This window comes from Labeo rohita, chromosome 22, assembly GCF_022985175.1.
Source record: "Labeo rohita strain BAU-BD-2019 chromosome 22, IGBB_LRoh.1.0, whole genome shotgun sequence".
NCBI classification, from domain to species: domain Eukaryota; kingdom Metazoa; phylum Chordata; class Actinopteri; order Cypriniformes; family Cyprinidae; genus Labeo; species Labeo rohita.
Window position 1 is genome coordinate 17,437,433 of NC_066890.1, and position 17,575 is coordinate 17,455,007.

General features: G+C 32.2%; 1 protein-coding gene across 1 annotated transcript in view; it reads right to left on the bottom strand.

Moving 5' to 3' along the window:
* dock3 (dedicator of cytokinesis 3) overlaps window positions 1–17,575 on the bottom strand; it is a 234,618-nt gene that overhangs the window by 41,647 nt on the left and 175,396 nt on the right. The window contains 2 exon segments of the mRNA XM_051094211.1: window positions 3,861–3,986; window positions 6,842–6,930. Coding sequence (XP_050950168.1) covers window positions 3,861–3,986; window positions 6,842–6,930 — 215 coding nt within the window.

Sequence of the window (17,575 nt, forward strand, 5' to 3'; positions counted from 1 at the left end):
TGAGATGCTTATGATTTAGAATGTATGTAAAACTGACATCTTACAGACGTCTGTCAGATGTTTGTACACAGCAGATGCTTTCCAGACCAAGAGATCTTTAACAGACATCTTGCAGATGTACGTGTGCTATCTGGGATAAGACATATATCCTGATAACACACATACATCACAGAGACATCTATTTGTTGACTACATGTACATCTGCAAGACATATTTTTTAGAGTGTTTGCTCATCTGCAATACGTCTATAGGACGTTTTCTATCAGATGTCAAATAGACGTCTATTAGATGTCTTTAAGATGTTTATGATTTAGAATGTATGTAAAACTGACATCTTACAGATGTCTGTCAGATGTCTGTACACAGCAGATGCTTTCCAGATCAAGAGATCTTTAACAGACATTTTGCAGACATACATGTGCTATATGGGTACAGTCTTTTACCTCTATCTGTTGTATACTGATTTTCAAACATTATTTTGCTTCAAATGAAAGTTATGGTTAGTTTGGTTCACGACTTTGAATTTTCTGAAATCCCTATGGAGAAAATGAGAGTGAAAAACCTTTTCAGAACCAAGGCTGTTGAAACAAGTTATTGTTAAAATGTATGATGCAATACCAACCTATCACATCTGACACAAGAAAAGGAATGTACAAATACTTTTGTTAAACAAACTCATCTTCGGCTTATTGAAAATGTCATGAGAATGAATAATTCTCAAAGCTCGTGGCACTTCAAGTATCATTAACATTTCATAATGCTAACTGTTCAATATTCCATCTAATTGCCGGCTCCAAGACTTAATATCGTTTGACAGACAGATATTGTTTTTTAACGCAATAGATCCCAATGCTTTAGAAACCTGGCCAGTTTGATCTTTTAAGGGAATAAAGTCAATACAGCAATCTGAAATAAGATTACAAGGGTTTTTCCCAGACATTGTGGTTCAATAGCATAAAAGCCTCTTTCAGAAAAATACGTACCTCAGAAACCCAAGGAACCATTGGTGTCAGAGGCCCATTGACTTATTGGCGTTTCAAAATGCTGAATTTAAAGAGCACAGCCTTGTCTGTGATTATAATCGAACTACCCCAGGTTGATCGATCCGTGAATGATAAACCAATCATTGAACTTCTCAGAAGAACAAGGAAGCGTTAACTTAAAGACAAATCAGAGGGATCTACAGAAGAAGATGAAGGACCTATCAATCCACTGAAGGACATCTGGGACTACAAGACTGATGTGTAAGTTTATGGTTGAAGAGAAAAAATATTGTCGATGTCTACATGGTTTGGACATTGAAGACTGTTGGGGAATAGACTCAAGAGCAAGCGCTCCATCGAATGACTTAACATTTTTAAGGAACACATAGTGACATGATTTTATTAAGAGAGCAACTCTTGAGAATCCCCAAGGCTCGTTGTGAATCACAGGGAAGGGATTTCTTAACTCAACTTTGACGTGGCAGGAGTCCAGCTGATTTTACAGGCCCTCTGGGGTTCGGAGCAGAGAGCCGGTACAGTCTGTCAAAATGTGGGTCATATTCATTCATATAAGCTTGATTCTATGCAGTTAAAAGGCAATGAAGGCGATTATGTGCTGTTACGTGCGATTATTAGTCGTGCTAAAGGCTCTTTTACAAGACTCGCTTCAGGGCTTACGTGTCGCTTTGACCTCCACATGAAAAGCACTGCAGATAGCGTGACGGAAGGGTGGTTTTATGAGGTTGCTAGGTAGTGAGAAAACACTTTGAGTTGGGAACTGAACAAAAGGTTCCTAGTGATATCTTTGATACAATGAAAAAGCAACAGCAGTTTGGGTAAAAAGGTATGCTAACATTTATCATTTGTCAAAATTTTTTTGCATCTGAAGTTCATTTATTTCAATTGCAATTTACATGATCTGGAATTTCATTAAATATTTATCCATGCAGACCTCGCAGCTGGTGGTTCGAATTGCCAGGTCGACCAACTGACAGCTGCTTGGTCTGAAAGTGACTATTGTTTATCGCTACGCTTTTGACAGTAGTGTGTTTTGGTCTGCAAATTTTCTGCGAAAATGTACAAACGTGTCACACCTTAACCAATTCTTTTGAAATGAGCCGGTAACCAACCACCTATAGCACTGAGTCAACCTAATTATTTCAATTGAAAAAAGAGACAATATTAAAATTCTGGACGATACGATCATGCCCGACATCCAAAAAATAGTATATGTGAGATTTACTAAAGATTTAACTAAATTATTAAATTATTAGTATTTTTAAGATTAATTTCAAGTGACCATCAAATTACAATTCACAAGTAAACAGTGACCATTCATAATTGAACAGCTAATATTGGCCCATATATTATTAAAAAATTCTAATATCAGCTGATAAACAATATGGTACCAACATATTGTGCATTGTGTATGAACGTCAACTACTACAGTGTCAATATTAAAATTTTACACTGTTTTATACAAATAAATAAAATAAAAAATAATTAAATGCTACAAGAACTAACACGACCTTAAATCTACAATATGAAAAATATAAAATCTGAAATTCACTAAAGAGTACATGTTATAATTATGTGATTAAATTATTAGTATTTTTAAATTCTAACTTTAAGTGACTATTAAGTGATGGTCAGATATGATCTTTATGTAAAAATAAGGGAAATATGCATAGAGTACTAAGCAGCTAATATCCGCCGATATATCAAAAAAATTTATATTTATATTCTAATATAAATATATAAACTCTAAAATTGCTAAAGATTACATATTATAGTTGAGTTACAGTGATTGTCAAAAATTATCTAGATGTAAAATTAACTAAACTAAAATCTAAAAAAAATCTAATATCTGCCGATAACCGATATGACACCGATATATTGTGCATTGTGTATGAATAACTGTTATTGAAATGTTTGAAATGTTTAATTACCATTTCATACTGTCTTTGTGTGAATATATATATAGTAGTCAACATTTGAAGTGGATCAAATCTATCATCAAAGTTGTCCAAAACAACCAAAACAATACCCATTCTTGTTTTAGGACAACTTTGATGAACTTTTTTTATCCACTTCAAATGTTGACTACTGTATATATGTATATATATATAATTTGTTAATGCTACAGATAAATTTAGGCATTGCAACATAATAAACAGTATGAAAAATAGATATACAATTTGAGATCTGTTACATATTACAGTTAACAAAGATATTAAATTATTAGTATTTTTAAACATTACATTTAAATGACCATTAAATAATGGCCAAATATAATTTAGGTAAGGGATATGATCATGCAGAACTAAACAGCCAATATTGGCCATATATAAAAAAAAAAAAAAAAAAAAGATCTAATATCGGCCGATAACCGATAATGTACCAACATATTGTGCATTGTGTACGAATAACTACTACTGCACTGTCAAAATTAAAATTTTATGCTGTTTTATCTAAACAGACATATATTTAACAATTAGATAATACATTTTTAGAATACATTAGATAAATATTTTAATAAATATTAAACTCTACAAGTAAATTTACAGCATTATAATACACAATTTGAAAAATATTGTAGATTTTAATTAAATGCACATCAAATTTTAAAATACTAATTTTAAGTCATTATTATGTAATGTTCAATATGATCTAGATGTAAAAATAAGGGAAATGAGCATGAGTACTAAGCAGCTAATACCGGCCAATATTATCTATTACTATACTGTACATTTTCTAACTCTAACTTGCTGCAAATGTCTACTTTCAGACCATGAGTGTAAAGTCTTGGCATATCTCTCGGATTCATTCGGTCCTGAACGAATCTTTAAATGCAGCCGTGACCTCCATGAGACTTACCTGGCATGATCACATCAGGGAAGCCCAGTTTGCGAGTGATGGCCACACCGCGGTTGAATATCATGGGGTTTTCCCTGCGCACCTGCTCCATGTCGCCCCTCAACAGCTGCAGTGAGATGATTAGACCTGCGCGACAAGAAGAGGGAAAATGTGAGATGACTTCATCACGAAAACCACTGTAATTATCCCCGTGATTACGTTAGTATTTATTTAGTAAAATGGGCCTCTTTTTCAAAGAACGTACCAGAGAGATTGCGTTTCTGTCACGATTTTGTTCAGGTCTCTATGCTGTCTGCCAGTAACTGCTACAATTCAATTCAATCAAGACATTGTTTTGGGTCTACAATGCCGCTAATGACCTGGCTCCCCGCTACCTTCAATCCTTCATTAAATCGTACACACCGGCCCGCCTGCTGCAATCAGTCATTCTGATTGCCTGGCTCCCGTCAGTTCCCAATGGGAAGGGTTTCTGTTCATCCAGGTCCAGAAATGTTTCTAGGCCTTCCCCTCGACCACGGAAAAAACTCTCAATTACAACAGCTAACACACCAATTACTACTGAATGATACCTCAAGACACACCTCTACCATACTTCTGTTCCACTAGGACTAGACTGGCCTTACTTTGCTTGCTGATGCAGCTCATTTGAAGGGTTTTCAGGGATCTGATCCAGCTTTTCAATATTACTTTGGACTTTTTCACCATTTCCCAAGTAATAAACTCAGAATTGCAGGTCAGAATTGTAAGTCTAGAAAAGTACGATATATAAACTCAAAATTTTGAGAACCGTGAGATAGATACAAAGTCATAATTGGAAGATATAAACTTGGAATTGCAAGATGTTAACTCACAGTACTTACAGGAAAAAGTCTAAATTGTGAGGTATAAACACAACTACAAGAGAAAAAGTCAAAAGTTTTAGATAAAAAGTCACAAAAACGAATTGTGAGATGTGAACTCAGAATTAAGAGAAACAAAGTCTGAATTGTGAGATATGAACTAACAATTGTGAGAAGAAAATTCAGAAGTGTGAGATAAAAAGTTGCAATTACATTTTTATTCCATTACGACAACTAAAAAAGAACTGCAAGATGTAAACTCAGAATTTGGAGAAACAAAGTCTAAACTGCGAGATATGAATGCAGAAACTCGCAATTCTGAGAAAAAAAAAGTCTGAATTGTGAGAAATAAACTCGTAATTGCGAGAAAATAAGTCAGAATTGCAAGATACAAATGCAGAATTGCAAGATGTTAACTGGCAGTTCTTAGAGGAAAAGTCTAAATTGTGAGATATAAACAACTGTGAGAAAAAAGTCAATTTTTAAATTAAAAAAAAAAAAAATCACAAAAAAGATTTGTGAGACGTAAACTCAGAATTTAGAGAAACAAAGTCTGAATTGTGAGATATAAACTAACAATTGTGAGAAGAAAATTCAGAATTAAGAGATAAAAAGTTGCAATTACATTTTTATTCCATTATATATATATATATTTTTTTATATATTTTATTCATATCTGCAAGATATAAATGCAGAAACTTGTAATTCTGAGAAAAAAAAAAGACTGAATTGTAGGAAATAAACTCGAAATTGCAAGAAAATAAGTCAAAATTGCAAGATAGAAATGCAGAATTGCGAGATGTTAACTGGCAGTTCTTAGAGGAGAAATTGTGAGATATAAACACAACTGTGAGAAAAAAGTCAAAATTTTGAAATAAGAATAAGAATCAAATTCACAATTCGCAAATAAGAATTGTGAAATGTAAACTCAGAATTAAGAGATACACTGAATTGTGAGATATGAAATAACAATTGCAAAAAATAAAATAAATAGAATTGTGAGATAAAAAGTCACAATTGCATTTTTTATTCCATTATGGCAGGAACAACAACAAGAATTGCAAGATATAAACTCAGAATTTCGAGAAACAAAGTCCAAAGAATTTCGAGACACAAATGCATAATGGCGAGACATAAACAAAAGGTCTGAATTGTGAGATAAAAACGTACAACTGGGAAAAAAAAAAAAAAATTCAGAATTGTGAAATAAAAAGTCACAATTACATTTTTTATTTTATTATGGCAACAGAAAAAAAAAATGTATTGAGAATTTGGAGAAACAAAGTCAGAACTGCGAGATATAAATGCAGAATTTCAAGACATAAACTCACAATTCTGAGAAAAAAAGTTTGAACTATGAGAAATAAACTCACAATTGCGAGAAAAAAAGTCAGAATTGCAAAATATAAACAGAATTGAGAGATTTTAACTTGCAGTTCTTAGAGGAAAACATTCAATTGCGAGATATAAACAATTATGAGAAAAGTGTCAAAATTTTAAGATAAAAAAAAAGAAAAGAATTTTAAGATGTAAACTCAGAATTTAAAGATAAAAAGTCTGAATTGTGAAATATAAACACAGAATTGAGATATATTCTTAAAACACCAACGTCCAAACTCAAAATTGTAAGATATAAACACAAAATAAGTCAGAATTGTAAAATAAATTTGCAATTAAAGTAGTAACTTCCTTCCTTCCTTGCTGGCTTACCACAGTGGAAAAAGACACTTCTATAGACACTTCCACAGGTTTTTGAGGTCTAAGCTTTGAATGTGACTATTCTTAGTTACACTGCATGGTCACAACAGCTTTTACATTTTCTTGCAAAGGTACCAAAATTTTGTGTAGAAAACTCATTCCAATAGAAATCTAAACAAAAGTTCCCTATGCAGATTTAATTCCAAATTGGTCACTCAAATTGACATGACTTTGTAGTATTATATATAACTTTATTATAGCAGAATTATGTATAATTAAAAGACAACCAGCCAGCCACCTACTGTTATATCAGCTACACAATAGCGAAGTAGGATAATGAACCAACTTTTTTGGAAGCACTGTTCAGTTTCAGCGAGGCTAAAGGTTCCTCATCTGATGCTAACACTTAAATCAAGTGTACGAGCATTTTGGAAGTGCACTTACCGTAGTTAGTGCTGGGGGCGGTGTATTTGGTGCTGGACTTGCGGATAATGTTCTCATGAATCTGGTACCACTCGTTTTCATTATTACACCTGTGAAAGACAGAGGAATTATATTGGTTATAGCAAGGAAAGTATGTTGTTGCTCAGAAGAAGCATGTGGAATCGCTACTATTCAAGTGATTCCCAGATGCTTGGAGACACAAATGTAATTTGTCAGTATATATGTAATTCAGTTTCAACAGTAAAAGGTCTTGTCCTAAGGGGGCATCGCAGTACGCTTACGAATGTGCCAAGACTTAAAGTAAAACTGGGCTTTCATCCAGTCAAAGAGAATTATTCATTTACCACAATACCCAGTGATATTCTAGTGTAGCACAACTGCATAATGAAGATCCCTTCTCAAAATATTGGACATGGTTTGTGTTGGATGAGTGCTTAAAAAGCGTCAAAGTCAACATAAAACACTATTTGCACTGTACTTGTATAATGACATATTTCCAAGTAAAACAGGATATTCAATGAGAACAATGTTTTATCCGTCTTTTGAAGTGCAAAAAGTTGCAGTTTAAAACCAGAATGGTGCATGAAAAGGAATGTGACAAGTCATGAAGTTTTCAGCAACTTCAAATAATCAAGAAAAATTTATATTCTAATAAATATTTTATGACCTAGTAATTTGTTAGCTATTTCAGATATTGCTCTTGTTTTGTATATTTAAAATTTACATATAGAAGCAATTTTGTCCGCTTTATCTGTCATATTCTGATATTTATTGGTGGTGTTAAAAACACTGTTAAAATAGAATGAATGATGAACAAACAAACAAATTAACTAATTATATGTATGTATTGGTATATCGTATATTGGTATGATTGCGACATAACTAAAACAAAACAAAAAAAAATAAACTAAATAAAGCAAATGACAACAAAACAAAAAACAAAGCAAAGCAAAACAAAACACAAAACACATAAAAACAAAACAAAACAAAATACAAAGCAAAACAAAACAAAACACAAAGGAAAACAAATCAAAGCAATAAATAAAAGCAAACACAAAACTAAAACTAAGCTAAAAACTAAACACAACACAATACAAAACAAAGCAAAACTTAAAACACAAACAAAAAATAAATAAATAAATAAATAAATAAATAAATCAAAACAAAATACAACAAAACACAAAGCAAAAGCAAACAAAACTAAATAGCCAAACAAAAACAGCAAAACAAAGGAAAACAAAGCAAAGCACAAATCACAAGACAAATCACAACAAAACACAAATAAATAAATAAATAAATATATAAAAGCAAACACAAAACTAAAAAACAACACAACACAAAACACAGCAAAACTTAAAACACACACAAAAAATAATAAAATAAATCAAAACAAAACAAAACACAACAAAACACAAAGCAAAAGCAAACAAAACTAAACTAAACTAAAACAAACAAAAAACTAAACAATACAACACAACAAAACACAAAACAAAGCAAAGCAAAACATAACAAAACAAAAAACACAATCCAAAGCAATAACACAAAACAAAGGAAAACAAAATGCAAAACAAAGCAAAAGAAAACAAAACACAAAACAAAGCAAAGCAATATGAAAAAATAAAGCAAAACAAAACAAAAACAAAAAATTAAACACAAAACAAAGCAAAGCAAAATGTAACAAAACACAATCCAAAGCAATAAATAAAATAAATAAATAAATACATTTTTTCAATTTATCATTAACTCTTTCCTACTTCACAAAACAAAACAAACAAAAACAAAACAAACAACAAAATATAACAAAACACTAAGCAAAAGAGAAATAAACTAAATAAAGCAAATGACAACAAAACAAATAACAAAGCAAAACAAAACATAACACAAAACAAAATACAAAGCAAAACAAATCAAAGCAATAAATAAATAAATAAATAAAAACAAACACAAAACTTATAATTTAAAACTAAACAGAGCACAACACAAAACAAAAGCAAAACTTAAAACAAAACACAAACAAACAAACAATAAATAAATAAATAAATCAAAACAATACAAAATACAAACCAAAGCAAAACAAATCAAAACAAAACACAAATAAATACATAAATAGCAAAGCAAAATAAAAAAACAAAAACAAAAAACAAAGCACAGTAAAACAAAACAAAAACACAAAGCAAACAAGGCAAAACTATCACGTCAAATAATCTAAACAAATCAAAACAAACAAAATACATTTTTTAATAAATTGAGACAAATTTTTGTAATAAGTTGAGACATTTGAACCATCAGCTTTAGCTGAAGAAAACAGAATAGACTTAAAAAATTGTACTGTAAAACAAACAAAACATTTTGTAAGTAAGAAAATTATTTTTTTTTGAGAACACCACTACAGCGTTTTAGGTTGTATCCAGTGTCCGTTTCTATAAAAAGTGGTATATCTTTGACACTGAGTGTAGAATAACCTATAATCAAGACAATTAACCCCAAGCGGCACAGCTGCATTAGCATTTACATGCCGCGTTTGTCAATTGGCACTTTGAGCGATATAATGGTGAGTGAAAAAAACACGCTGTCAAGTACAGCCAAGTGTTGAGAGCCATCACAATGAAGCAAATCACGACACTCTACTGCTTAAAAGCAGAGAGGAGCGGCGCTCTCAGGAGAGAGAACAGAGCCATATGCTACGTTCCAGCATCAGTAGCTGCTACATCGCTGTGGGCTAGCTGTTGGAGGTTTGAGAACAGCAGCTTTCTGGCCTGAGGGGAAGTGATGTCGTTAATGCCTGATCCAGAAGTGACTAAACCCGCCGTGGCAGCTGAAAAGGGACCTCCGCGCTATGCTAATGCTAGTGTTTGTGGTGGCTTAGCGGGCAGATGCTTTGTGGGAACTCCCACAGAGTCCATCTGGTTGGCTGTCATGGCGACTGGCTCCAAGGGCGTCAAGGGTGGTTCTGGTCTGTCGCTCGCAGGGTCACGACGACATTACACCAACACAGGCTGTTTGATGGGAAGTGCTACATTCCAGAACATGAAGGAATATCTGCTGCAATTCCGATCGGATTAACTGTCGGTCTGGCTTGTCGTGACATTACGTTCCCAACAGAGTCTACCACTAGATGTCCCTAGAAACTAGTCCAGCCTGAACACACACTTCCATGTACAGACCTTTACAAACATGCATGCAAATACACATATTACATAAAAATTTTTATATATATTTAAAAAGACATCAGATTTTTTTTTTCCTGTCTCACCAAGTGCTACAACCTCAGAGCCTGATCTGCTCGCTTAAGCCTAAAGAACAGGAAAACCTTCAGGGCTCAACAAAAAGACCGACCCGGGGCGACTATGAGAGTTTTTCATGCCGGTTGACGGAACTGTGATGCGACCTACAGAAGCACTGCTGAGTCACTACATCTTGCACACACTTTTATGTCTTACATTTGGTTTTCTGTACAGAATATTGGTGCAAAATGTGCTATGTGCTAATTAAAACTTACACCAATGAGTAATGATGCTGAAAATTCAGGAATAATTCGGATTAATAATGAAATTAAAATAGGAAACATTTTAAATTATAATATTTCAGAATATTACTGTTTTACTGTATTTTTGAACAAATAAATATAGACTTAGTGAGCATGAGAGATGTCTTTAAATACTGCTGTCAAAATGATTAATCGCATCCGGAATAAAGATTTGTGTTTACATAACGTGTGTGTATATATATATAAAAATATATATATATATATATGCACACAAACATATATAAGTTTGTGTTTACATAGCGTGTGTGTACATCACGTGTATATATATAAAATACACACATACATAAATTTAAGAAAAACTACATGTTATGCAAATACAGACTTTTATTTTGGATGTGATTATGCATAACTAATCGATTTGACAGCACTATTTAAAAGACATTTCTTATACTCACTGAGTCTGCATTTATTTGATCAAAAATACGGTAAATCTTTAATATTCTGTTTTTTAGTGTTTTCAAAAAATATATATATATATATATATATATATATATATATATATATATATAATACACACACATACATGTATACATTTTAGAAAAATATGTAAACAAACTTTTATTTTGGATGTGATTAATCATGTGATTAATCATTTGACAGCACTATTTAAAAGACATCTGTCATGCTCTCTAAGTCTGCATTTATTTGATCAAAAATAAAGTAAAACAGTAATATTCTGAAATTATTCTGCTTTTTAATGTTTTAAAGGGGTCATCGGATGCCCATTTTCCACAAGTTGATATGATTCTTTAGGGTCTTAATGAAAAGTCTATAATATACTTTGGTTAAAAATTCTCAATGGTTGTGTAAAACAACACCCTTTTACCTTGTCAAAATCAGCTCTGCAAAAATCATCTCATTCTGAGGGACTGTTCCTTTAAATGCAAATAAGCTCTGTTCGCCTCTCTCTTCTCTCTGTGGAGTGACGAGCCTGTTTACTTTAGCCGCATTTAGCTGCGTTTAGCCCATTATTAGGAAAGGCGATCGCAAAGATTCATGAAAAAAACCCTTACACTCACTTCTGCTGTAAGTGAAGTTGGATCATGAATGATTCGCGCGAACATAGACGGATATATGTAGATCAGGAGGTGCATTCCCTTCACAAACAAACGTAATCCACTGCATCTTCAGCAGCTCAGATGTCTGGAGTAAATGACGACCACTATGTTCATTATTACATCCAGCAACACAACACCTCAATCGCTCAATCTGAGATATTCTTGTCTAACTTACATCCCTGCTCCGGCATCGAAACAATGGAGGTCGGACTGTTACAGATGATCTGAGGTAAGACGCTCATGTCAATCAACTATCGTGGGAGCGGCCTCTGTTTGTGTGACGCCAGAACGACAGGCATCTGAGCACGGCTCGATTTGAAAAAGGGAATATTATTTTTACAGATTAATTAAAATCCACTGCATGGATTTTTATCATTATAGGGTAGATGTGTACATACACTGCCAACACACATTAATGTTCAAACAACATGTAAAAGTGAACTTAGCATCCGATGACCCCTTTAAAAGAAATTGATTAATTGCAGTTAATCACATCCAAAATAAATGTATGTGTTTACATAGCATGTGTACTGCGTATATGTATACAGTATATAATACACACACATGTATATATTTAAGAAATATTTACATGTTATGTAAACAAGCTTTTATTTGGCATGCGATTAATCGTGATTAACTGATTTGACAGCACTAATAAAAATACAATAAAATAAAAAATACAGTAAAACAGTGATATCATAAAATATTTCTGCTTTTTAATGTTTTAAAACTAGCACTGTCAAATCGATTAATCACAATTAATCGCATCCAAAATTAAATTTTGTGCTTACATAGCGTGTGTACTGCGATATATGTATATATAATACACACATATACATGTATATAATTAAAAAATATTAAGTGTTATGTAAACAGACTTTTATTTTGAATGTGATTACATGTGAATAATTGATTTGACAGCACCATTTAAAGGACATCTCTCATGCTCAATAAGTCTGCATTTATTTGAGCAAAATACAGTAAAACAGTAATATTCTGAAATAATGCTAATTTTTAATGTTTTAAAAGTAATGCTGTCAAATCGATCAATTCATCGCATCCATTTGCACTGCGTATACACTGTATGTAATACACACACATACATGTATATATTTAAGAAATATTTACATGTTATGTTAAAACAAACTTTTATTTTGAATGCGATTAATTGCAATTAATCAATTTGACTACGCTACTTTTAAAACATTAAAAAGCAGAATTATTGCAAATGTTTGTGAGTACATGTAATATGTGACCCTGGATCACAAAAACAGTCGTAAGGGTCATTTTTTTCAAAATTGAGATGTATACATCATATGAAAGCTGAAGCATAAATCCTAAAATCCAGAAGCTTTTTATTGATATATAGTTTGTTAGGATATGACAATATTTGGCCGAGATACAACTATTTAAATATCAGGAATCTGAGGGTGCAAAAAAAAAGAAAAAAAAAAAATCTAAATATTAAGAAAATCACCTTTAAAGTTCTTCAAATAATGTTCTTAACAATGTATATTACTAATCAAAAATTAAGTTTTCACACATTTACAGTAGGAATTTTACAAAATATTTTCATGGAACATGATCTTTACTTACTTTCCTAATTAATTTTTCCATAAAAGAAAAATCAATAATTTTGACCCATACAATGTATTTTTGGCTATTGCCACAAATAAATCCCAGCGATTTAAGACTGGTTTTCTGGTCCAGGGTCACATATACTGAATTAGCCAATCAGGATAATCAAAATAATGCGTTGTGGCACTCTCAATAATGATGACAGATGGTGACCAGGGGAGAAGAATTGCTGAATAAACTCCGCAAATTTTTGTCCACAGAAAGTACAGTTGAACCACTGATGTCACATGGACTATTTGAACAGCCGCCTTAAGCTCTCGAATTACATTAAAATATCTTAATTTGTATTACGAAGATGAACAACCATGAGGTTAAGTAATTAATGACAGAATTTTCATTTCTGAGTGAACTATCCCTTTAAATCACATCACATTCTGAAAACCCTTCGCACACAATTAATAGGTTTCATTAACAGAGCAGTCAGAGGTTCACCACAACATCGCAACTAATGCGTTCCGCAGCACTAGTGAAAAGAACACATTCTTGACTTCAATGTTACTGCATTTCTCCTAGTTTCACAGACACTGATGGCTTAATATCACATGATTGCTTGTCATTTTGATTGCTGGGGTTTCCAAACAAGTCTAGCTTTTTTCCCCTCTTTCTCCTCACATACATCTTTCTTTTTTCTTTCCTTGATTTCTCTTTCTTTTACCAGTTCTGTCAGTTCCCCAGCCAATAAAACAGAGGAGGCTTTCTGCATGGCTGCACACAGAGGTAATGAAAGTCTGTGATGGAGATAGCTAGAGGACTGGAGCACGTGTGCCGTCCACAGGGGAGGATTTCAGAGAGAGCTTCACAGCACAAACAACACATCTTTTCTGTAATAAACAATAGCAAATGTAGGCTGCGGCTAATGGAGCTAATTATCAAATGTAGCTACTATACTCTCTACATTGACAGCTACCTTATTAGGCAGCATACTAACTGAAATAAGTGACTGAATTAGACCACTGACAATTAATTTCAATAGATTTTGAGGTTAGCATGTTGCTATGCTAATAGTGAAATAATAGTGAGTATAACAATACATAGCAAACATATAAATACTGGGTGAAATACAAAATTCTAACTGAAATGGAACATTAGAATTAGAATGTTTAAAATCTTTGTTGACTTTGTTTCTTCAGTAGAACACAAACAAAGATTTTTAACTCAAACCGTTGCTGTCTGTCAGTCATATAATGGCAGTCAATGGCTCCCAAATCTTTGAGAGTAAAAAAAAAAACATACACAAACAAAACCAAATTAAACTGGTGAATCAGAGGTAAAAAATGATATAAATACTGTTCAGTTTCTCGCACAAACCGATTGTTTCGTGTCTTAGGACATCAGTGTATCGTCACGAGTCGCAGGATTTAATTTGGTTTCGTTTGTGTATGTTTTTTTTTTACTCTCAAAGATTTGGGAGCCATTGACTGCCATTATATGACTGACAGACTGCCACGGTTTGAGGTCAGCTTAAAATAATTTGTTACCCAGCTGCCTTAAAATTTTAAGTTCAGTTAACTAAAATAAGTTTATTCAACTTGAAATGTTAAGTTGTACTAAGTAACAACTTAGATATTTGTGTTTGCTAAACTCAACAGATGGGTAAGTAACCCAGCTGCCTTAAAATTTGAAGTTGATTCAACTCAAATATCTAAGTTGTCACTTAGTATAATTTAACATTTCAAGTTGAATAAACTTTTTTTTGAGTTGACTGAACTTAAAATTATAAGGCAGCCAGGTTACAAATTATTTTAAGTTGACTCAACAAATTGTTTTTTACAGTGTAAGCAGCTAAACATCAAATTTTCATTTTTGGGTGAACTATCCATTTCTGAGTCCAATTCTGAGAGAAAAAAAGACAATTTTCTTACAATTGAGAGTTTATATCTTACAATATGGACTTTATAACACAAAATTGCGAGCTTTTATCATGCAGTTATGACTTTATTACTGTAATTGTGACTTTATGTCTTGCAGTTCTGACTTTTTCTCGCAATTGCGACATTTTGTTCTCAGAATTGCATGATACAAACTCGCAATTACAAGTTACAAACTGAGAACTGTGATAATCTGACTTTTTTCTCACAGCTGTTGAGTTCACACCTTGCAATTCTGACTTCGCATAATTCAGATATATTTTTTTTTGAGATATAAATTCACAATTTTGAGTTATAAAGTCCAATTCTGAGGAAAAAATAAACTATTTTCTTCCAATTGCGAGTTTATGTCTCACAATTCTGACTTTATAATGCAATTATGAGTTACAAACTAATACTGCATGATACATCTCTTGCAATTCTGAGAAAAAGTTTAGAATTGCAAGTTTATATCTTGCAAATTCATACACAATTTCTCAGAATTTCAAGCCTGAATCGTACAACTCTGACTTTTTTTCTCACAACTGCGAGTTTACTACGACACCATTTTAGTGCCACGTTAAATATATATATATATATATATATATATATATAATTACGAGATTAAAGTCGTATTTTGAGAATAAAGTTGAAATATTTTGATAATTAAGTTAAAATCACGAGAATAAAGTTGAAATGTTTCGAGAATAGTTGAAATGATGAGAATTAAATAATACCAATTAAAGGTACATTTTGAGAGTATAACCACCAGAATTTATTTGAATATATGTGGGATTGTTAGCAGAAATCATACCATGTGTTATACTCACAGGGACAGTGTGCTTGGAAATAATATTTTGTGTCTTCAATTGCATTCATTTGGCCTATTTGTAGTGCACCAGCCACCCAATAATAGCAATAAGCTTTGTGCTTTTGGTACTTTTCATATAAAACAAAGTCTCAGCTTTCAAAATCGGTAAGTTTTATAGCGAAATACAAACAATGTGTCTTACAGTAATGTGTTTTCCAACCTGGCGGGACAGATGGCTGTATTCATGTGAATCAATTCATGAAATTACCCTGTTTTCTTTGTGAAAATTACACCACCTACTCCACAAAAATATCTGTGGCGTCCAATCTTTCATTCCTCACATGTATTTCATTAAAAATAACAATAAAACTTTATAAAGGTTTAAGTGGACTGCAACTCTTTAACATAAGTTATACTGTTGTCTTTTCTGAGGTACACCGCCCTCCAAAAGTTTGGAAACGCCCTAGAAAAGTGGGGTTTTGGACAATATTGGCATGAATCCTTTTTAATTTGTGATAATTTTGCACTGATAAGGGACAACACAAACTACGAAAACATGGGGGTGTTTCCAAACTTTTGGAGGGCAGTGTATGTAATATCTTCCATTCATTATTTGTATTGTGCCAGCCACCCAGTAACTGCAATATTGCTTTGTTGCTTTTAATATAACACAGCTCCGCTTTCAAAGTCTGTCAGTTTTATCACAAAATACAAATTATTAATGTGTTTTTCCTCTTCATTTCAAGTTTTTAGCAAGATATAAACATAAAGGAACATCAGAAGGAATGGGAAAAAAAAACAGTATAGCCTAATTTAATTAAAAAAGTAATCAGAAAGATGATTGACCTATGTGCCACTTAAACTGAGGAAAATACAGCAATTTGTCACACCACATTAAAGAGTGTGAAAAACACATTAATATTAATATTAATATCTCCCGGTGCTCCCAATCCAGGCCATTTGCATGTGCAATAGGCTAAAATATATTCTCAGAATATTATAACTTTAATCTTGTAATTGCTACGAATTAATTATAGTAATTCTGACTTTATTCTCAAATTGTTCAGACTTTATTCTTGAAATATTTCAACTTTATTCTCAAAACATTTAGACCTTATTCTCTTAATTTTGACTATTGTCAAAATATGTAGACTTTATTCTCTAATTTTAAATTTTATCCTCGTAATTTCAACCTTATTCTTGTAATATTATGACTATAATCTTCGATTTTTTTTTTTTTTTTTTTTTTTTAAGTAAAACTAAAAAGCTTTTTTTTCTCAGAATTGCATGACATAACCTCCCAATTCTGACTTTTGTCCTCGCAATTGCAAGTTCATATCTTACAATTCTGACTTTATAACTCACAATTGTGAGTTTATATGAAAAAGTCAGAATTGCAAACATATCTCACAAATTTAGACACTAAGTTTAAATTGTGCATTTCTGACGTTTTTGTCACAATTGCAAGTTCTCATCGCTTTTTTTCAGAATGGTGAGACATAAACTTGCAATAGCGAGGAATAAAAAATCTAAAATTGTAAGATAAAAAGTCACAATTATCTTGTTTTATTTTTTTTATTCAGCGATGGAAATGGGCTTCCATAGCATCTAAATTGCTTAATGCACATAATTTTCCCATTTATTACTATGGTTATCACTTTGTCAATCACTCCTGAAACTTTAGAAATCATGACAATCATTGGTCAAATTAAAATATAAAAGCATACTAACTAAAATTGAAACTTGAGTGACTTAATTAGAATAGTCTCAGTTAGTTTTAACTATGTTAATAACTGAAAACTTTAAGAACTACCTTTGTGTCTATACTGAATA